General features: G+C 39.9%; 1 protein-coding gene and 1 gene segment (V, D, J or C); both read right to left on the bottom strand.

Moving 5' to 3' along the window:
* Positions 1-11,531: 11,531 nt before the first annotated feature.
* The window catches only part of LOC101978883 (immunoglobulin lambda-1 light chain-like), a 76,062-nt gene continuing 69,049 nt past the window's right edge, over positions 11,532-18,544 (bottom strand). Inside the window, exons 3-4 of the mRNA XM_026790169.1 lie at positions 13,217-13,256; positions 11,532-11,971 (exon numbers count right to left, since the gene is read on the bottom strand). Of these exons, the coding sequence (XP_026645970.1) occupies positions 11,655-11,971; positions 13,217-13,256 (357 nt within the window). The 3' untranslated portion in view covers positions 11,532-11,654. The remainder of the gene's footprint in view (positions 11,972-13,216; positions 13,257-18,544) is intronic.
* LOC101981066 lies at positions 15,069-17,838 on the bottom strand. The segment is given in 3 exon segments: positions 15,069-15,506; positions 16,890-17,041; positions 17,823-17,838. Coding segments are annotated over 3 exon segments (485 nt in total).

Here is an 18,544-nt window from a genome sequence, read left to right as displayed (position 1 = left end):
ATCTTCCCATTTCATTTTTCCACTTTAACCCTTTACACAAATGTATTCTATTTCCCTCCATTGAAAGATCCACAACAAAGGTCCTTTACTAATTTCTTAAATTCTGTGGGAACTCTAAATAACACACATATATCTTAACAACCACACATGAGATAACACACATTTTGCAAAAAAATGTGATGCTAGTATTTCTGGGTCTGGTTTATCTCTCTGAAAAATTGTTTCTAGCTTAATCCATATGAATTCCACAATTTTATTTTTCTTAACAACTGAGTGATACTGCATGCCTATATGCAGCACATTTTCATCATCCATTCATGCACTGTTGGGTATCTAGGCAATTTCCATTTCTTGGCTATTTTGAAGAGAGCAGCATTAAACACTGATAAGCAGGTATCTCTGTAGTCAAAAAGGGAGATGTTTTGGTATATGCTCAAGAAAGTTATAGGTGGATTATATGGTAGATCTAGTTCTAGCTTTTTGAGGAACACACTAATTTTCATTGTGTACACAAATACACTCTTAACAGCAACAAATAAGTGATCCCTTTTCTCTATATCCATGTTAGCAGGTGTTGTTTCAAAGTGTATGAAGAAGTTTAAAATTATGTGTAGGAATTGCTTAAGCTTTCAGGCCTATTGATACATGTTAGTAATTTTAGATGATCTGGAAGGTATCTGGCAAACTTAGTGAAATATTGTCTCAAAAATAAAAACACAGAAAGACTGAAGATGCAGCTCTGTGGTAGAGTGCTTATCCACTAAGTGTAACATCCTTGTTTTTATTCCCAGTGCTGACTAAATGAAAGATAAAAGGATTTGATGTACAATTGCTTCTTTTTTCTATTTTGTCAGTAACCTTTGTTCTTATTTCAACTTGACTTGGATTGTTTAGCATTAATCCTTTCTCCCAATGCCTATGTCCAGGTAGTTAAAACTCCTGTAATCTCTTCTCTTAGTTTTGTGCCTCTGTTTATGGCTACCATTTTGTTTCAGCTTCACAGTTTTTGACAAGAAATGAAGATTTAGAAGGAAAAAATGTCCATATGTATATTATACAATCCTCTTTTCTTCTGTATGTTCCAACAATTATAATGCTTATCAGTGGAGATGAATAGTTCTCTTTCTACTTCAGTACAATCTCAAATCCTGTACATAATCCTGGAAGGATTATGACAGGCAGACAATAGGCATTTGTTGAATGTTAATTGAATTGGAATACATACTTTTGTGTGTCCACAACACTTTTTATAATTAAAAATAAATATTTGGTCATTGTTACAAAAGAAAATTCAGATGAGCAAACAAAAGTATTACTGTCCCCACAAGTGAATTCCTATACATATAGACAATAAGCATAGATTCCAACAGACATACATATACCCATAGTCACATTTTCTTTCATGTATTTATGTGTGTGTGCACATGAATCTTGTTATGCAGACCAAGCTAATTTAGATATCCAATTTCAGACAACCCTACTGCCTACAGCCTGCAGTGGTTGTAATTATAATCTTCTCTCAATATTCTCTGCTCACATCTTTGGATATCTTTGAAATAATACTTGGTATATGATGTTAAATATATTTTATGGTCATCTCAGGCAGAATTTGTAGAGAATCTTGTTTCTTACATCTGCCCATTCAATTGTTCCATATTTATAATGCCTGTAGTCATTCACTGAAAAATCACAAAATATGGGAAAGCATAAAGGATCAAATTTCTACTGGAAAACACTTTGAGAGCATGTTGGTGTGGCTCTCTTAGACTATTCTATATAAGAAATCATGTCTTTAAGCGAGAGTGAGGTCTTCTTGTCCTGGGTCTGTGAGATACTATTTCCTTCTGTTGGCACCTGTCAGAGTACTTCTTCAAACACATTGGCACCACATATATACTAGGCATCTATTCCAGTTCCCTCTTCAAATGTACTTGTTCATGTGTTTCCATGTGATAATCCTGTGATAGCTCCATGATTAATTGATAAAGACAGCAGCTCTGTCCCAGGCAGGGTGTTTACCACCTTGTAGCTGTAAGGTGCAAAGTCAGGATGGCTGAACAGCTGGATTGGGTGGATCATGAGCTCTTAACCACAGAGTCTGAAGAAGTGAGACTTCCTGTGATTGCTTATTCAATCACCCATTTCTGTTCCAGCCAGAGACTTGGGCTCTGACTCTAGAGTTATACCCAAGTTTACCACTTTTTAGTTTTCATATAACCCACAAGACCACCACTGCCTGGTTATGAAGCTCTTTGAGCCATGTTCCTTTAGGGTTCTAGTATTCAAGTCTGAGCTTCGATGTGCAGAGGCAGCTAGGGGATAGCATCAAGCCCTAAGAATCTGACTGAAAGTAGGAAAGAGGTGTGAGGTAGCCTCTGTTGCACTTAACTGTGAGGTACACAACCACTGATCTCTATTCCCAAAACTGGCTCTTGCTCCTCTGATGACACACCTGATCCTGTTTGTTATGCCTTGCTGGTCATGAACTTTGTTTCACTTCTCATTATTTCTCTTTTTCTGAGACTATGAGTTCTTGTTTCAGTCAACACGGGGCTAATTTTAGCTTGTGGATTCTCAAGGGTGGCCAGCTGCAGTTAGGTCCATCCTTCCCCACCCCACCCAGAGCTTATACTGCTTTCTTACCATATTACATACTTAGGCATTTCTGCTTTCCCAAATTCAGAACCTATTTTCCTGGTCAACTCCATCATACAGAAAATTTATTGCTTCCCAGATAATTTATATTTATGGTTTTATATTCAATTGCTTATTGGGCAGATGACAATGTTGTAGCTCCAGTGAAAAGAAATTATCAATCTAGGGCCACAGCAAAAACAAAAACACAAAAACAAACAAGGTAGACTTGTGTAAGATCTCAGGAGATGATAATAGTAGCTGGATACTACTGATAGTACTTGATACTATTGATGGTAGGAATACTCTGTAGTAGTGAGGATTTTCATTGGGCAGAGACTCTAGTCATCTTCTCTATTAATATCCAAGTCCACACTGTCAAGGAGATAATCACACCCTAGTACAAACAGGGAAACTGAGGTCCAAAGAGGGGAAGTTATTTGTTCAGGTTGAAGGACTCTTGAAAACTGAGCAGGTAGCAGTCATCCCTGTGTGTTAGTTGGAGTCTTCCTCAGAAAGAAGAGATATCTGGACTCTCCTAGACTCTTTGCTGCTGTCTCTCACCACTCAGCTTTTGGTGAATGGCTGACCATAATGCCTGCAGTTCAGTTTCTCATCAATGTCTTGTGTCTTAGCTGGTTAACTTATGCACCTCGAAAGTGGGGTTATGCTTTGGAATGATGGATAAAAATCTTTCTGTGTGACAGTGACCATTCCCTGGAAGAGGGTAGTCTTACTCTAATGAATACATTTTCCTGTTCATGATGAAAGACCCTGGCCTGGAAGGTAGGTAGGAACACCTACTTATTCTAGGGATTTCTCTTCATTGGGATAAAGTTCCTAGGTTTTGACTTTACAGAATTTCCGAACGCTTGTTCTGATTTCTAGTGTCCTTGTGTTTTTTTAAATGGCTTAAAACAATAACACTTAGGAAACGGATGCCTTTTGATATGGTATATATCATCAGAGTGAAGTTGTTTATGGCCTCTACTCCAGGTCTTGACTTTGCAACCACCAGTCTCTGAGGATGTAAAGTTTGTGACCCTCAGGTGCTTGTCCCAAACTAGAAGTCATATTCCAGGTCTAGCCCCTTATCAGCAGCCAAGCCTCTTAAACCGACTTCTTCCCTGGGCCTGCCTCAAATTGTACCTGCTCGGTCCCTCTGTGCAGATTTTAACTGCTTGTGTTGGATTATCTTTCATTGTAGGGATAGGAGAGGAGATCTCCAGTCTCCTCTCTTTCCTATACCATGTATGGCCTACTTCTAAGTACCACACAGCCATAGTGCAGTGTTTAGGTACTTCCTGTATGGAGAGCAGCATGGTAGGCCAAGCATGGTGAGAGACAGGTGAAGATGGGGGAAGTAACCAGAAGGCTCCAGTCATTCTGAATACACTGCTTTAGCTGCAGATCAAGATGGCGCATGTTAGTCACTCTGTATTCCTCTGTTCATGCCAATCATTCAAGATGTCCTGTATCCAGCCGGGCGGTGGTGGTGCACGCCTTTAATATCAGCACTCAGGAGGCAGAGGCAGGTGGATCTCTGTGAGTTCGAGGCCAGCCTGGTTTACAAAGGGAGTTCCAGGACAGGCTCCAAAGCTACAGAGAAACCCTGTCTCGAAAAAAAAAAAAAAAAGATGTCCTGTATCCTTTTGCTTTGTAGTCTTAGGGTAAAGCTATGGGCCCTGCTCTAGACTGTTGCTTCCATCACATATGACCTTCACATTGTAGGTTTATCCTATAGTGAAAGCTTCTAGAGCATAGGATCTTTCCAGAATGGAACTTGAATGAAATACGTGTGAGCACTAGTTGGGGACACTAGATCATGTCCATAGATAGATTGAGCACAAAACTTCTGCAGACTCCTGGGTCAGCATGTTCAGTAGAGAGTAAAGTGGAGGCTCTTCTCACACAACTGGAGTGATATCCTGCAGGAAAGAAAAGGTGATAATGGATACTTTGCTGGTTACATGTTTGGTTGTTGTTCTTGTGCTGCTGAAACCTCAGCTGGACAGGGACCAACCCTTCGACACCATCTGTGGTCCCTGTAGGCCTGATTCAGTGAAGCTGGCCTAATGAAACTAAGAATCTCAGAGGCCAAAATTAGCTCAGAAACTCCACCCGGGCCCAGGCCTAGCACCAGGTGCTTTAATCTCTGTGGGGTAAGTTAGGACAGGTCCCTGGTTACAATTCCAGCTGGAAAATGGGTTCATGACTCTGCACTAAACCACTTTTTGCCCTCAGCACCTTTTCTCAGGCCTTAGGTAGAATGTTGAAATAGTAGCTGATTAACACTTAGAAAAAGAATCCTCTGTTCTCATAGGTTTTGACCCTTCCTTAGGGATCCTATTTTGGTGGCTGGGCATATAACTAAAATCATATACATGAAGCTTATAAAAATCCCTGGGTGGTGAGGCAGACAAGAACTAGATGAAGGGCTCTGTGCATAAAATACAACAGTGCCTTAAGACCTTTTTTTCACAGAGGTTGAACCAACTATAATAAAGATGAGAACAATGTGGAATCTGGGAGTTCTGTGTCTGGGATAATAATGAGCATCTCATTGTTTTTTATCTTATCTCCTCCCCACTTTGTAGAGGGAATGAATGTCTATTATATCATTTCATCTGAACAGAAAACAAAATGAGGCTAAGCACAGGTAACAAGAGTGGAGCTCTTTAGCTCCTGCTCGCCTTCGGCTATTGGAATGTTAACCCTTGAGAAGCCCTAGTTGGTATTTTTTATTACAGTCCTTACATATACAATTTTTTATCCACAAAATGATTACCTGTGTCCTACATGACATTATGCATTTATCTCTTACATTTATTTATTTCTCTCTAAGTTTTATTATTATTATTATTATTTTCTAAGGTTTCTTAACTCTAAGATTGATGACCCCTGCTTGGCCCATAGTTGCTGTAGACTTGATACATAACAGGTTCTCAAGAAAGACATATTAACCTCTGGGTCTGCTCTAGGATTGCTCCATCTGAAGACTTTGTCTGCCTAAAAACAGGTTCACCTGTTTGGATGCTTCCACATGATCCGTTCTCTTGAGTGTCTCAGGCCTACAGAATTTCTGAGCTTGTTGGGGACTTGCCTATGTATTTATTTTGTTTTCTACACAGATGAAGGCATATGCTTAGGGGTTGTGGACATTGGCCTTTCCTCAGTCAGTTGCCAGGGTTCTTGAGCCATATTTTTTTGTGTCTTTTAATCTGAGCACTAAAGCAGGAGGATTGTCAATATAAGACAAGTCACAGATATGTGTGAGGCACAATATCAGGGGGAAATAGGTGGTGCCAGGACATCAGGAATAAACTGAGAATGTCCAAAAATTAAAGAGCTTAGGTCATACTGCTTAAAGGTCTCTGGTCTTAGGTTGTTCTATAGAGGACTTCTGTGTAATTCCTAGAAAAAGAAATAGGTTTATACTCTTCAGTGACAATATGACTTTTCAGGCCCCTCAGTGACTCTGACCAGGTAACTGTGAATCATGTTCCTGTGCTTGTGTCCCTGAGGAGTGGAATTTTCCTAGATCACCTCACAGAGATCTTACGTGCAATTTTTGGAATTATCTGGTTTTTAGGGACTTTGTAGAAGTATTGTTAGGAAAGACATTGATGCTACCCAGAGGGGTATTTATGGATCCATTTTCGGTTCTGATTGAAGAATACAGAAAGTATTGTTACATTACCAGAAATATTGAGGTGTCCCAGCAGAGCCATATGACAATGGGAGATTGTTTTACCCTCTTAGGGTTTTTAGTCTCATTATTTAAGAATTTAAGAACAGGCACAAACAGAAGATTGAGAACAACTTATTAGAGTTTAAAAGGAAAATGCTAGCACAATCATCTGCACATCTTGAAGCTACCCAAAGTAGGAGAAAGGAAGAGGTAAGCTGGCACAGAGGTCACCCACATTGTGGCAGGGAAGAAAAAAGACTAACAAGTCCAAATCATTAGTTGAGGATGTTAAAGCATACTTATGTCCCCAAACGAATAGCCTAAAGAGAAGAAAGGGAGCAATTGTGTCTTTCTGACTCAGAAAATAAAAGCTGCCAAGCTGAACCCCATGACAACATCTAGGGACTCTTAGGGTACAGGAAGCCAGGGAAAGAAAAGTACATTTTTAAAGGTGAACCAGACTCTCTAGAGTTTGTCAAGTCCCTTAAAATCAAGACCATCATTAAATGAAACTTCCACTCATTACAACACTGTTTAAAGCTAGTTTGGATTCTATGGGAACTGAGCAGATTTAGAACCATTTTTGTAGACATCTTACTTAGGCAAAACAAAGGATCTTTGATTGTAAGTCTTTACAGATGGTTTCTACAGGGACATAGGAACACATCTTGCTATGACGAATGGAGCCTGAGTTTGGGTGAAACATCAAGAACCTGGACAACAGTTCAGATGTCACTGGCATTGCACTTTGGTATTTCTGGCCTTGTGTACTGGGGAGTTCTTTTCAGAGATGTCTTAGAAGTAACTGGGATCTTGATACACCAAGCAGAAAAAGAATTAAAGGCTATGCAGAATTAAATAAAGTTGGGACTTACTAAGAAAAGGACAGTAGTGTATGCTCAAGATGTTAGTGTTTAATTCTTAAGAGAGAGTCACAGCTGAGTTTGGCATTGCATGCCTGTACTCCAGATTTATTAGAAGCTAAAACCGAAGTAGGAGTTCAAGTCCATTTTAAGCAATGTACCAAAATGATGTGGGATTCCTCTCTGTATGCTGTGATTACCATTAATGAATAAAGAAAATGCTTTGGACCTGTAGGGAGGGGGGACTAAATGGAATGCTGGGAGAAAGGAAGCTGAGTCAGAGAGAAGCCATGTAGCCCTGTTGGAAATAGACACTGGAACATTAGCTGGCAAGCCATAACCATATGGTGATACACAGATTAATAGAAATGACTTAAATTAATATGTAAGAGTTAGCCAATAAGAAGCTTGAGCTAATGGGCCAGGCAGTGATTTAATTAATAGAGTTTCTGTGTAATTATTTAGGGGCTATGTAACTGGGAACTAACTAGCAGCCTCCTTACTACACCAAAATACTTTCTAAAAATAAAAGTGAAGCCCATCGTTGAAGATGAAACCCAGAGATAAAACACTGACTTACAATATGTAAGACCCAGGATCCATGCCCAAATAATGAAAGGGTGATGAGGTCTAATGTTCTACTGGAAATTACATATGTAATTTTTGTAGCCTTTGAAATGATTAAAGCGGACAATCTATTCTTACATTTATGTGATTATATAAAAAACTTTTTATGTATTTCTTTTCTTTTCTTTTTTTTGGTTTTTTTGAGACATGGTTTCTCTGTTTAACAGCCCTGGATTTCCTGGAGCTAACTCTTGTAGACCAGGCTCACAGAGATCTGCCTGCCTCTGCCTCCCAAATGCTTGGATTAAAGGTGTGCACTACCACCATCTGGTTCCATATTTATTTCCTTCCAAAAAGTTTTTTGTTTGTAAAACAGATTGTGAGGCAGTTTGTGCAATGCTTTGTCTAGTTTTGAACAGAGACAAAACCAGGTGAAAAGTGTCATACAAATGAGTTGTTGGCCTAAAGGGTCCCATGGAGATGCTCAAACAACCCAGGACTATGAATATTGGCCAGAACTATCTCTGAGACTTGAGGTATTCAGAATATGGTACCAATATATTGTTCGTACAGGGTTTATAAGGATAAAACAAACAAAAATGAAAACATACAAAGTCACAACTTGTGGGGGATTGAATTACTTCACTAATTTTACAATAGATATCCTATAGATGCCTTGCTATTTTCCACAAGCAAAGAGGTTTTACAAAGCAAAACTAGTGATTAACTCCCAGAATCCATTGTCTCAAAAGAAGAATAGAGACAGTAAAATTTATGATGACAGGAAGTTACCAAACCTAGAGGTAACACTCCACAAATTGACAGCAAGTCCTTATTGCTGAAGACAGCATCCATACAAGTCACTGAACATGGAAATCTTGATTTGTTACAGACATAGAACTTTTATCCCCATGTTCTAGTGACTTTGATGTGGAATAACTACCAAAAAATAGCCTAAACACCAATCTAACCATAAAAACCTTTGATTTAGTCTGTCCTGACCAGAAAATATGCTAGGGCAATGACTGCACAAACCTTATAGTAGTAACTAACCCATGTCTGTTTTGGCTTAAGGTACTCCAATACTGAACCATACCTGACACTGCTTGACTCATCAAAAATCAGAGACTAAATATCCCAAAGACCTAGGGTGGTACTAAATACTATTGTTCTAAAAATTCATCAGTAAAATGACTCCTAATCACATTCAACTATACCCCTAGATGGTAATTTATTCAGCCTTCATCAGAGAAGTTTTCCTGTGCAGTAGATGGGAACAAATAGAAAGACTCATGGCCAGTCATGACACAGAGAGAAAGAGTACAAAGCTTAGAAAACGCAGCTCTAAGTGGAATGTCTCCATCAAATCTAGCAAGCTGCTACCACCAACAACTTAGAAAGATACTGGGCTGTGAGAGTAACAACAGAGTCCTAGGATCAGCAGCTCTTCTCCTCTACCCTCTGGCTGGATGGGAATCAGGTAACATGTGGATCTCACGGTTTTCAACAGCCAAGAATACACTCATGTATCATGACCATTTGAAACTATCTTCTAATTTTCTAAAGATGTAGAAATGGAGCTGTAATTATGGAAAATGAGTAGGGAGATTTCCCAGGGAAACACAAAATAAAATAAGAACATAAGGGTAAAAAATATGAGGGCCAGCAAACACTTTTGTAATATTAACTCTAAATATTCATGTTTTCAACTCTCCAAACAAAAGATAAAGGTTAGTTGAATTGATTAAGAAACACATCCCATCTTTCTGATATATATAAAGAAACAAGAAGGTATAATGTAAGCATGCAAAACACTTTGAGTCTACCATAGTTACGGGTATGTGATGACAAAATTACTGTTTTCTGATGTGAAAGATTATCCATAATTTCTGCTTAGAGTTCATCAGGGTTCATTTTGTGGACATTTCAGTTATTATCAATGTATAACTGTGGTGAAATATATACACATAGAAACAACCTGTCAAGATCTACTTCAGAATATTACATAAGAGGAGCATTATGTTGTCAAAGGTCAATTAAAATAGTGTAATAGATTATTCAGTGACTAATTAATAGTTCATTGACATGCTTCTCTTCTTGATGTTCAGTATTGTCTGTAATAAAGCATGCAACAAAAGGATGAGTCTTGTCTCTGTGTAGCAGATGGGACTCAGTGAATGAGCTACTGCTATGGTGGTAGTGTTCTAGTAGACTAGAACACTGAGATATGATTATATTCAACTTCATTTCAATATCTTTCCTATTTGAAGTAATCTGTGACTTTGGGTCACTGAAATTATTTCTGTAAACTAGAATCAGACAAACATTGTAATATACAAGTTTTGAAAGTTTTTGTCTCAGAGGCTGGAGTTTGGATTGTTGTAACCAGAATCAAACCTTATTTTCCCCTTCCTTGTCATGCTGTTCCATTATTGAGTATGTCTTCTGATTTTCTAACTATGTCACTGAGTTGATAGGTTGACCAAGGAGCTCTGGTGCAGACAGCTGCCATGTCCCTTGTGAGAACTAGAGAATATTGTACACTGGACCTGATCATGATGGTCTAACCAAGCTGAATAATACTAAACCAAGGAAGGCAGACTTGTGCTAGGAATTATGCATGACATCAGTCTGATGCCCACACTAGATGAAATTAAACATAAAAGGACAGGGTTGTGGAGAAGCATGTAGCCCAGCTGAGACTTCCTGAACACCTGGTCTTGCTGACAATTCTCAAACCACACTCACCTCACTTTGTCTTCACACGGCTTGAGTATACTCATAAATTCAACTTTGAAACATCTTCTATTAGTCAATAAGAGTTCCTCAGGAGTGCTAATTTTGGGGTCATTCCTAAGTTGACTTTTTACAAGGTTTATACTCACAATGACCATGTCCAGGCTCCAATCCTTAACAACTTTACTCATGCTCTATCCCTAACCCGATTTGATATTCTTTTAATTTTTTGAAAACACATGCAACATTCTGATCACAGTTTCTCCTCCTTCATCCCCTCCCAGATCCTCGTTATCTCCACATCCATTCATCTCTAAGTGCTCCATCCCCCTTCTCCTCCCTTTCTTTAGAAAACAACTGGGATTCTAGGATAGTCTTGTTCTCTGTATGGGACCCAGATATTTAGTCATACTTGGGACCTTCAGCCCTGATGAATGGCAAATCTCAAAATCTAGTTCTGAAGTGGAAACATGTCAAAGTTTCTCATACCCAGCACTGAATGCCTCTGACAGCATTTGGGCTGGATATCATGTCTTGTTTCTTTTAGTTCATATACTTATCAAGGCTGACTACAACCATACTGCAACCTTCATGAACATCTCACATGCTCTATCTTTAGTTTGATTTTACTTCTTCGTACAGATTGTAGTAAACTTTCAATTTCCTAATACTATCTATTCATTTTGACTTGAGTAATAGAAACTGAGATAGCATATAATAGAACTGCCCCAGACTCCAAATTATAATTTTAAGGAAGATGGTTAGGCACCAGTAGATTTTTAGAAATGGAGGTGACATAGGATTAGGGCTATTAAAGAGTGAAATTAGGGAAATCTATTACACTCACACTGTAAAATTGCGTGGTATGATCAAAGGTCCAGAGGCGAGGTGGGAAATTGTGTCTGCATGGAGCAGGTACTCCCTAGGGTGATTATGCAGGGTATCACCCCAGTTACAAACCAAGGGGTTCCAGCAAATTCCCACACTATTGTGAATACCAGTGAAATATACACTAAAACAAATGAGTACAGTAGAATTACAGGTTGAGAACAGATATTTTATTTTGCATTTCAGGAGCAGGGGGAAGGGCTATGATAGGCAAGAGCAGTATTTGTTCATTATTCTAATCCCAGTTTCTATGGGTAAGATGAATATTGGAAGGCCTAGGAACACATTGCAGGCGACAAACTCTTCTCCACTTTTGTCCCTTCATGAGTGACCTCACAGCTGACTTGGTTTTTAGATTTCCATGCATCTTCTGTCAAAGTCAAGAAGCTGGTAGCCAAGTATTTGTTGCCCTGTTTGGAAGGGTTACTTGTCTCCACACCCTGGGTGATAGTTGTACCATCTGCTTTCCAGGTCACTGCCAAATCACCAGGGTAAAAGTCATTGATCATACACACCAGTGTGGCCTTGCTGGTCTTGAGCTCCTCAGGAGAAGGTGGAAACAAGGTGACTGAAGGGTGAGATGTGGGCTGACCTGCAGGGTGAAGAAAGAAAAAGTCAGAAGAAATCTTGGTTTCCCAATAGAAATCCTAGAGGTAGTATTAGCATATCCCAAGTTTAGTGACTGTATTTTAATGGAATACAGAAAGTGGGGTATATATTTCTTTCATATACTCCCTGTGTACTTAGGAATTGTGTACTCCACATTTGTCTCACACTTCACTGGATTCTGACCTTCAACACAGACACCTAACCTTTATGTCCTTGCCCTTGTATCCTCTCTGCTTTTTATCGATGTCTACCATCCATCTGTCCCACTCTGAGGATAGTTCTGACGGAAAACCTCTGCTCAGACTAAACTTTATAGTTAGGCATTTATTTTCATCCAAATCATGGCCCCTAGGTCTGTTATTTCTGCTCAGCAAAGTATGTATCTGCTTGAACTGTTTCTAATTCTGCAGAATGAGACAAGATTCCCCTTTCTGGATGTGGTGTTTTATTTTTATGCATCAGGACCAGATCTACATGAATACAGTTGCTCTGTTTTCTAAGCAGTGTCTTTGAGTGATCCAGGAACACAACTTCTCAGTCACATCTTCAGTCTCTCTTCTCTTGACTTCCTGTGTCCTGAGATCCCTTCCCTTTCTTGTTACTAAATTTCCTGAGTTCTAGATAGGTTACTGCTCTGTTCATTACTTCCCTGGAAGATTTGAAATCCTTTCTATCTCCTGCCTGTCTTATAAACTGGATCCTGAGTTCTAATGGCTAGTTTATCTGAACTCTGACAAGTTATTTACCAGTCTCTCTCTCTCTCTGTCTGTCTGTCTGTCTGTCTCTCTGTCTGTCTGTCTCTCTCTCTCTCTCTCTCTGTCTGTCTGTCTCTCTCTCTCTCTCTCTTTCTCTATCTCTGACTCTGTTCTTCCTTCTCAATAAGATTCAATAAGATAACAATTTACTTTACCCCTCACAAATTTTACCAAAAAGATACACACTCATAGATAGTGGCACATTTAAGTACTTATCAGAGCAGTGGATACTGCAACAGAATGACAGACAGACCTTGAGAATTTATCTTTTTTTGGCCCCCTGCCTATGAGATTAGACATGAAAGGTCACAGGGAACCATTTGAGGTGAGGCACAGAATCTAGAGAAGCAAGAGATTATGTACCTAGAGAGAAGCTGAAGCATGAAGTAGAATAGAGAATGAGAAATAGTCCAATGCAAAAATCATCTCAAACCTTGAAGATTACAGTAACAGAAGAAAAAAGGGTGACTTACCCAGGACAGTCAATTTGGTTCCTCCGCCGAACACCCAACACTGTGATATAGACTCATGCAAAAACCCTACATGCACCTTATCCTACACTTTCAGCTGTGATGTATGTAGTCCTTGATGATTTTGGGCATGTGATGGTCTTTCTGGAAGATCTTTCTTCCCAGGATCCCATTTGTCTTCTGAGATATACTTGTTAGAAAGTCATCCATAAAATTTCCACACCCTTTTAAAAAGAAGCTCTTTACAGGGTAAGAATTAATAGAGAGGATCCTTCGGTGACAGCTCAAGGAAGCAAGCATGAAGTCTATGCAAAGTCTTGGGACCATTAACTCAGTCTCTGCACCTTCTGCCTGGCAAAGAATGAAGAGAGGGGTCTGGGGCCCTGCAGAATACAACAGGTGGAGAACACACAACCATTGGCTTCATACACATCTCCTCTTCCTTCATGTGGTGAAATCTTTACCAATAATACATTACTAAACACTGTAGGGTCATGTCATGTAGTCATTTAATGACAACTTGACTATTATAAGACATGAAGAAATAATCAATAACTTCTTTTGAAGTTTGATATGATATCTGTACTTTCTCTTTGTAAACCCAGAAATATTATCATAGCTGACAAGATACAACTTCTGGAATGTGCTTTCATAACATGATATATGGAAGGAGTCTTATCAAAATCCACGTGTAAGGATTGTTACAGGCTATTTGAGGGGAATATGGGAACATTACTATATCTGAGTTTCCCAAATTTTGTGTTCAAATTTGTCAGTGAAATCTTGAACAAAGGATGAGGAAGTGAGTCTCTGAACAATATCTGTGTCTGGATGAGTGTTGGCACTGTCTCCATCAAGGAATATTTCTGTGAGAGTACCCAGGATCTTTACTTCCAACTATTGGGCACAGACTTTATCATGCCATAGCAATGAAAAGCTGCCATGTGGCACAAATCCCATAAGTTCTTCCTAGTTCAGAAATGGGGATTTGGGGACCTGTGATTAAGCTTTATGTTGTCGTCTGTCACTTTGCTTCATTGTTGAAGAATATTTCTAGCTATGAAGACTGTCACGTTGGACTGTCTGATCCACCAGAGTTCTGGATGTAGTCAGGGTTTATACAGATTATGAACTATAGAGTCCCCAGGTCCTGAACACAGTAAATATTTACTAACTTAGCCAGAGGCTAGACAACTGAAAGCTGACAGCCAATTTCAAAGACTGTGGTAGATACTAAACTGAAGTACACACTGGTGTGCTTATGCACACAAGAGGATTTGGGCCAGTAAAGACCTAAGTCTACCCAAGGAACAGACATAAGTTTAAATCTTAGGTCTCACTCTGTCTTCCTTGACCTCACCTGACATGACATTGAGTAGTTCTAGAATTTGACTCTGAAATCGCTTCCCTTGAAACATAATTTGGCACCCTTCTGGGATCATTTTGGATCCATTATTTCTCATTGGATGCTGTTATTTTGCTTGAGTGATTATCCCACCTCATGCCCAAATACAGAGGGCCATTAACATCAATGTTTTGAATTATATAATAAAATTTACTAAGTTCATTGTAAGATTTCATTCATTTGAGGACTTTCTATATATTAATTGTTTAGCCTGAAACATGATGGTTTACCTGAGCTGTATTCTAAATGAGTGTCCCTGCATGGCAGGGATCAGACAACAGTACAGAGCAAGGAAAATGTCACTTTTAGGGTGATACCCTCTGAATGTTTCCAAGGAAAACTAATTTCTCACTGGGAACCTGATCCCACCTCCCCACATTGCAGGTTCAATGATTCAAAATTGAATATATAATGAGAACAAATGGACAAGGCAGTACCTCTGATTAACTAATGATCTTTTATTGAATATTCAGCGTGTAAAAGAGAAGCCTGGATTCCCTAGTATAGAGAAGAGACCCCATTCTGGGTCCCCTAGCTCCACACTTCCCAGGCTCAGGAGAAGTCTGGGCTCCTAGCTACATTGTGCAGGGGACAAACTCTTCTCCACAAGACTCCCTTCATGAGTAACTTGGCAGGAAACGCTCTTGTAAGATCTCCACTGGTCCGCTGTCAAACTTAGATAGCTGCTGGCCATGTAGTTTTTGTTTTCTTTGGTGGATTTTGTAGTCTGCACACCCTGGGTGATAGGCACACCATCTGCCGCCCAAGCCACTGTTACAGTACGCGGGGAGAAGTCGTTGATCAGACACACCAGTGTGGCTTTGTTTGTCTGGAGCTCCTCAGGTGAAGGTGGAAACACCGTGATTTTGGGAGAAGATTTGGGCTGACCTGTGTGAATAAAAGAGGGGAATTATTTCAAGAGACAAAATAAAAACTATCAAATCTCAGTGGCTCTTCATATTTGTCATCTTATTCACCTGCAACTTTCTCATCTGCCCCTTTGAGCCTCAGTGAATAGTCTTCTTAGTAGTCAAAAGTTTCCAGGATACCCTCCCAAGTTAGATGAACTGGACTCCTCCTCTCTGCCCCATCCCCCAACTATCAGTAGGTATGACTGTGTTCTCTCCACCCTATTGTCTATAATCTAATTTGGAATTTGCCCCATATCTGATCACCTTCCCTAGCCCAGCTGTCTCCTCTTTATTCTTGTGGTCAGAGCTCTTTGCTGAATAAGCTACATTCCACCTTGCTCTGAAGATTGCGTTTTAACTAAGTAAGGAGAGCCATTCTTTTTCCCCAGCACCTAGAGGCACTGGGCCTCCTGTAATCTTGGACAGCAGGCTCTCCACATTAATCTCCTCAGCATTTTCACTGACTAGTCTGATCCCTACAAAGAAGATCTGGGGCTACTCTAGGGTTTTAGCGACTCCTGCTTAGTTTGACCCGACCACTATATCCATTACCCTGGCCATGTTCTGTAGGCTTTTTCTCCTCGGATGCAAGAGCATAACAGTCACTTGCTCACAGAAACAGTTTCCTTCCCTGAAGGTCAGGAAGTATTCTGAAAGCCCCAGCTTGTCCCTCATTCCTGACCTCCTAAATTTTATATGCCATTTAAAGAATCTGACAATTAAAAAAAAAGAATCTGACAATGAAAACACGAGGCATCATAACCCAGGATTAAGGGACTTTATAGACAGAATCCCAGCTAATCTTGAGGTGACCAGGATTTGGTTCCCCTGCTAATAAATACTGTCTCTGTGTCTATAGGACCTCAGTAGCTCTGTAAATGGTCAGATAACTGAAGACAATTACAAACTTACTCCTTCACTATGCTTGCGTGTTTCCCACTTTGTTAATCTAAGACCCTGGGAAGCTGCCCTTACATATCTAGATCCAACCCTTCACACCCTACGAAGATATTGCGGGTTCTGACAAAGTCCTAGTGCCCGTTCTTTGACCCAGTCCATGATTCCCAATGATGAATCTGTCTGAGAACAAGAATAGAGCCTTTGACTCTGATCAGACCCTAACTGAAGCCCATGAGATCACAACATATTTATTAGAATCTGAGGCCATCTGCTTCTGATCTGCTGGCCCTTCCTTCAGATTTCTCCTAATTGCCCATCTCCCCTAGTCACCATGAAGAAGGCTAAGGATTCAGTCCTTAAGTTAGGGGAGTGAAGCTGAGAAGTTCTCAGAGAGAAAAAACAGATCCTTCTAAGACAACACATGCTGGGCTGAATAGGAAGGAGAATTAAAGACACTTACCTAGGACAGTGAGCTGGGTTCCGCCGCCGAAAACAAACCACAGTGACTGAGACTCAAACCAAAACCTGTGGGGCCAGCACCTGGGCCTGTTCTCTGGCAGCTGGGCTGGGTCAAAACATTAGCTGGCTCTAATGGGTGGAGCTGTGACCTCACTTGAGGATAGGTGGATGGTAATCCTTCCAAATGCTTGTGTTCTTCTCAGGCAGGCACTCCCATGGAGTTGCTTCCACACCATGTGTACCTGATATTACCAATCATGACAGCAATATAGAAGATCCCAAAGAAATCTTGAGTGGAACATTATTTCAGGTGACTTTGTTGAGTGACATAGAGTCCAGTTGTTTTAGCCTTATTTTACAGACTGAGATGCTGTTCCTCACGAATTTGTATAGTCCCAATTAGTCACCTTCTTTGGAACCAAGGTCACAGGACCACTCTTGCCTTATGAAACTTCCCCAGAGAGAATTTCCTTTGATTTTCTACTTACAGAGATATAGCTCATGTGCACTTCATTCTTACGTGGTTTCTCAGAATACAGGATCTGTTCACCATTCTATTTATCCTTACACGCACATACACACCTATCTTTGTATATACATACACCCAAGAACCCAAGAATGACTACAAAGCACCTTCTATTTGTTTTTTTTTTTTATTTTGGAACATGAGTAGGCTACTCTGACTGTCACCTTCATAGTTTCCTAGAACTTCTTGCACAAAAGACAAAAATAACCTACTCTCAAACAATTCTACAGTTCAACAGCGTCTCTTGTGTCTCAAAGAACCCTTTCTTTCCCATCATTTTCCTCTACTTTGTGTTTGAAACTTCCAACATTCTGACTATTATCTTTCCTTTCCCTTTGATCAGCACACACTGTTCATTCTAAGACCATCATCAGCGTAGTGCCTGCCCTGTCCTCTTCATGTTATTACTGAATATGACTTGCATTGCGCACTATGCAAAGCCACCCAGAAATCTGTGATTGTCCTATTCTTTCTTTTTTCTACTAATTCAGGAATATTATTTCTTCATGAATGTTCTATAGGAACCTTTTTTGTTTCATGTGGAAGAACAGCAAGCTTTACTTTGCCAAGAGCTAAAGCCTTTTTTATTTTATTTTCTTTTTAGTTGTTGCAAAAAAAATATTCTGCCTCCTCCCCGTTTCCCATTTACCTCCCCCTCCCCGCACACGTTGCCCCCTCCCCTCACTTCCCTATCCCTCTCCCCCTCCCCCCAATTCATCCCCCCTCCCTCTTGAGAATGAAGAGCAGTCCAGATTCCCTGCCCTGCAGAAGGTCCAAGGTCCTCCCACTTCTATCCAGGACCAGGAAGGTGAGTTGATTCAATGAGATGAAAATATTCCAGGATGACTTCCATTGGGATGCTCTATAGGAACCTTAAATTCAATATTCCCCAACCAAATATTTCCCTGAAAATTGATCCTTTGTAATGCCTTTTTTGGCAATTTCTTTCTAGTATAGAGCTGGAAGTCATCCTGGAATATTTTCATCTCATTGAATCAACATAATTTTTGTTAGCCTACACAGTACAACATGCCACTGAAATATTCAAAACACAATGACTAACAGCCAGCTCACATCAAAGACTCATGTTGATAAGAATCCTTAGGTTTTGTTGAAATTTTATCTCTCAG

This window comes from Microtus ochrogaster, unplaced genomic scaffold (genome assembly GCF_000317375.1).
Source record: "Microtus ochrogaster isolate Prairie Vole_2 unplaced genomic scaffold, MicOch1.0 UNK43, whole genome shotgun sequence".
Lineage (NCBI taxonomy): Eukaryota > Metazoa > Chordata > Mammalia > Rodentia > Cricetidae > Microtus > Microtus ochrogaster.
The sequence above is the reverse complement of the archived record's forward strand: the minus strand, read 5'-3'. Positions and strand labels throughout refer to the sequence as shown.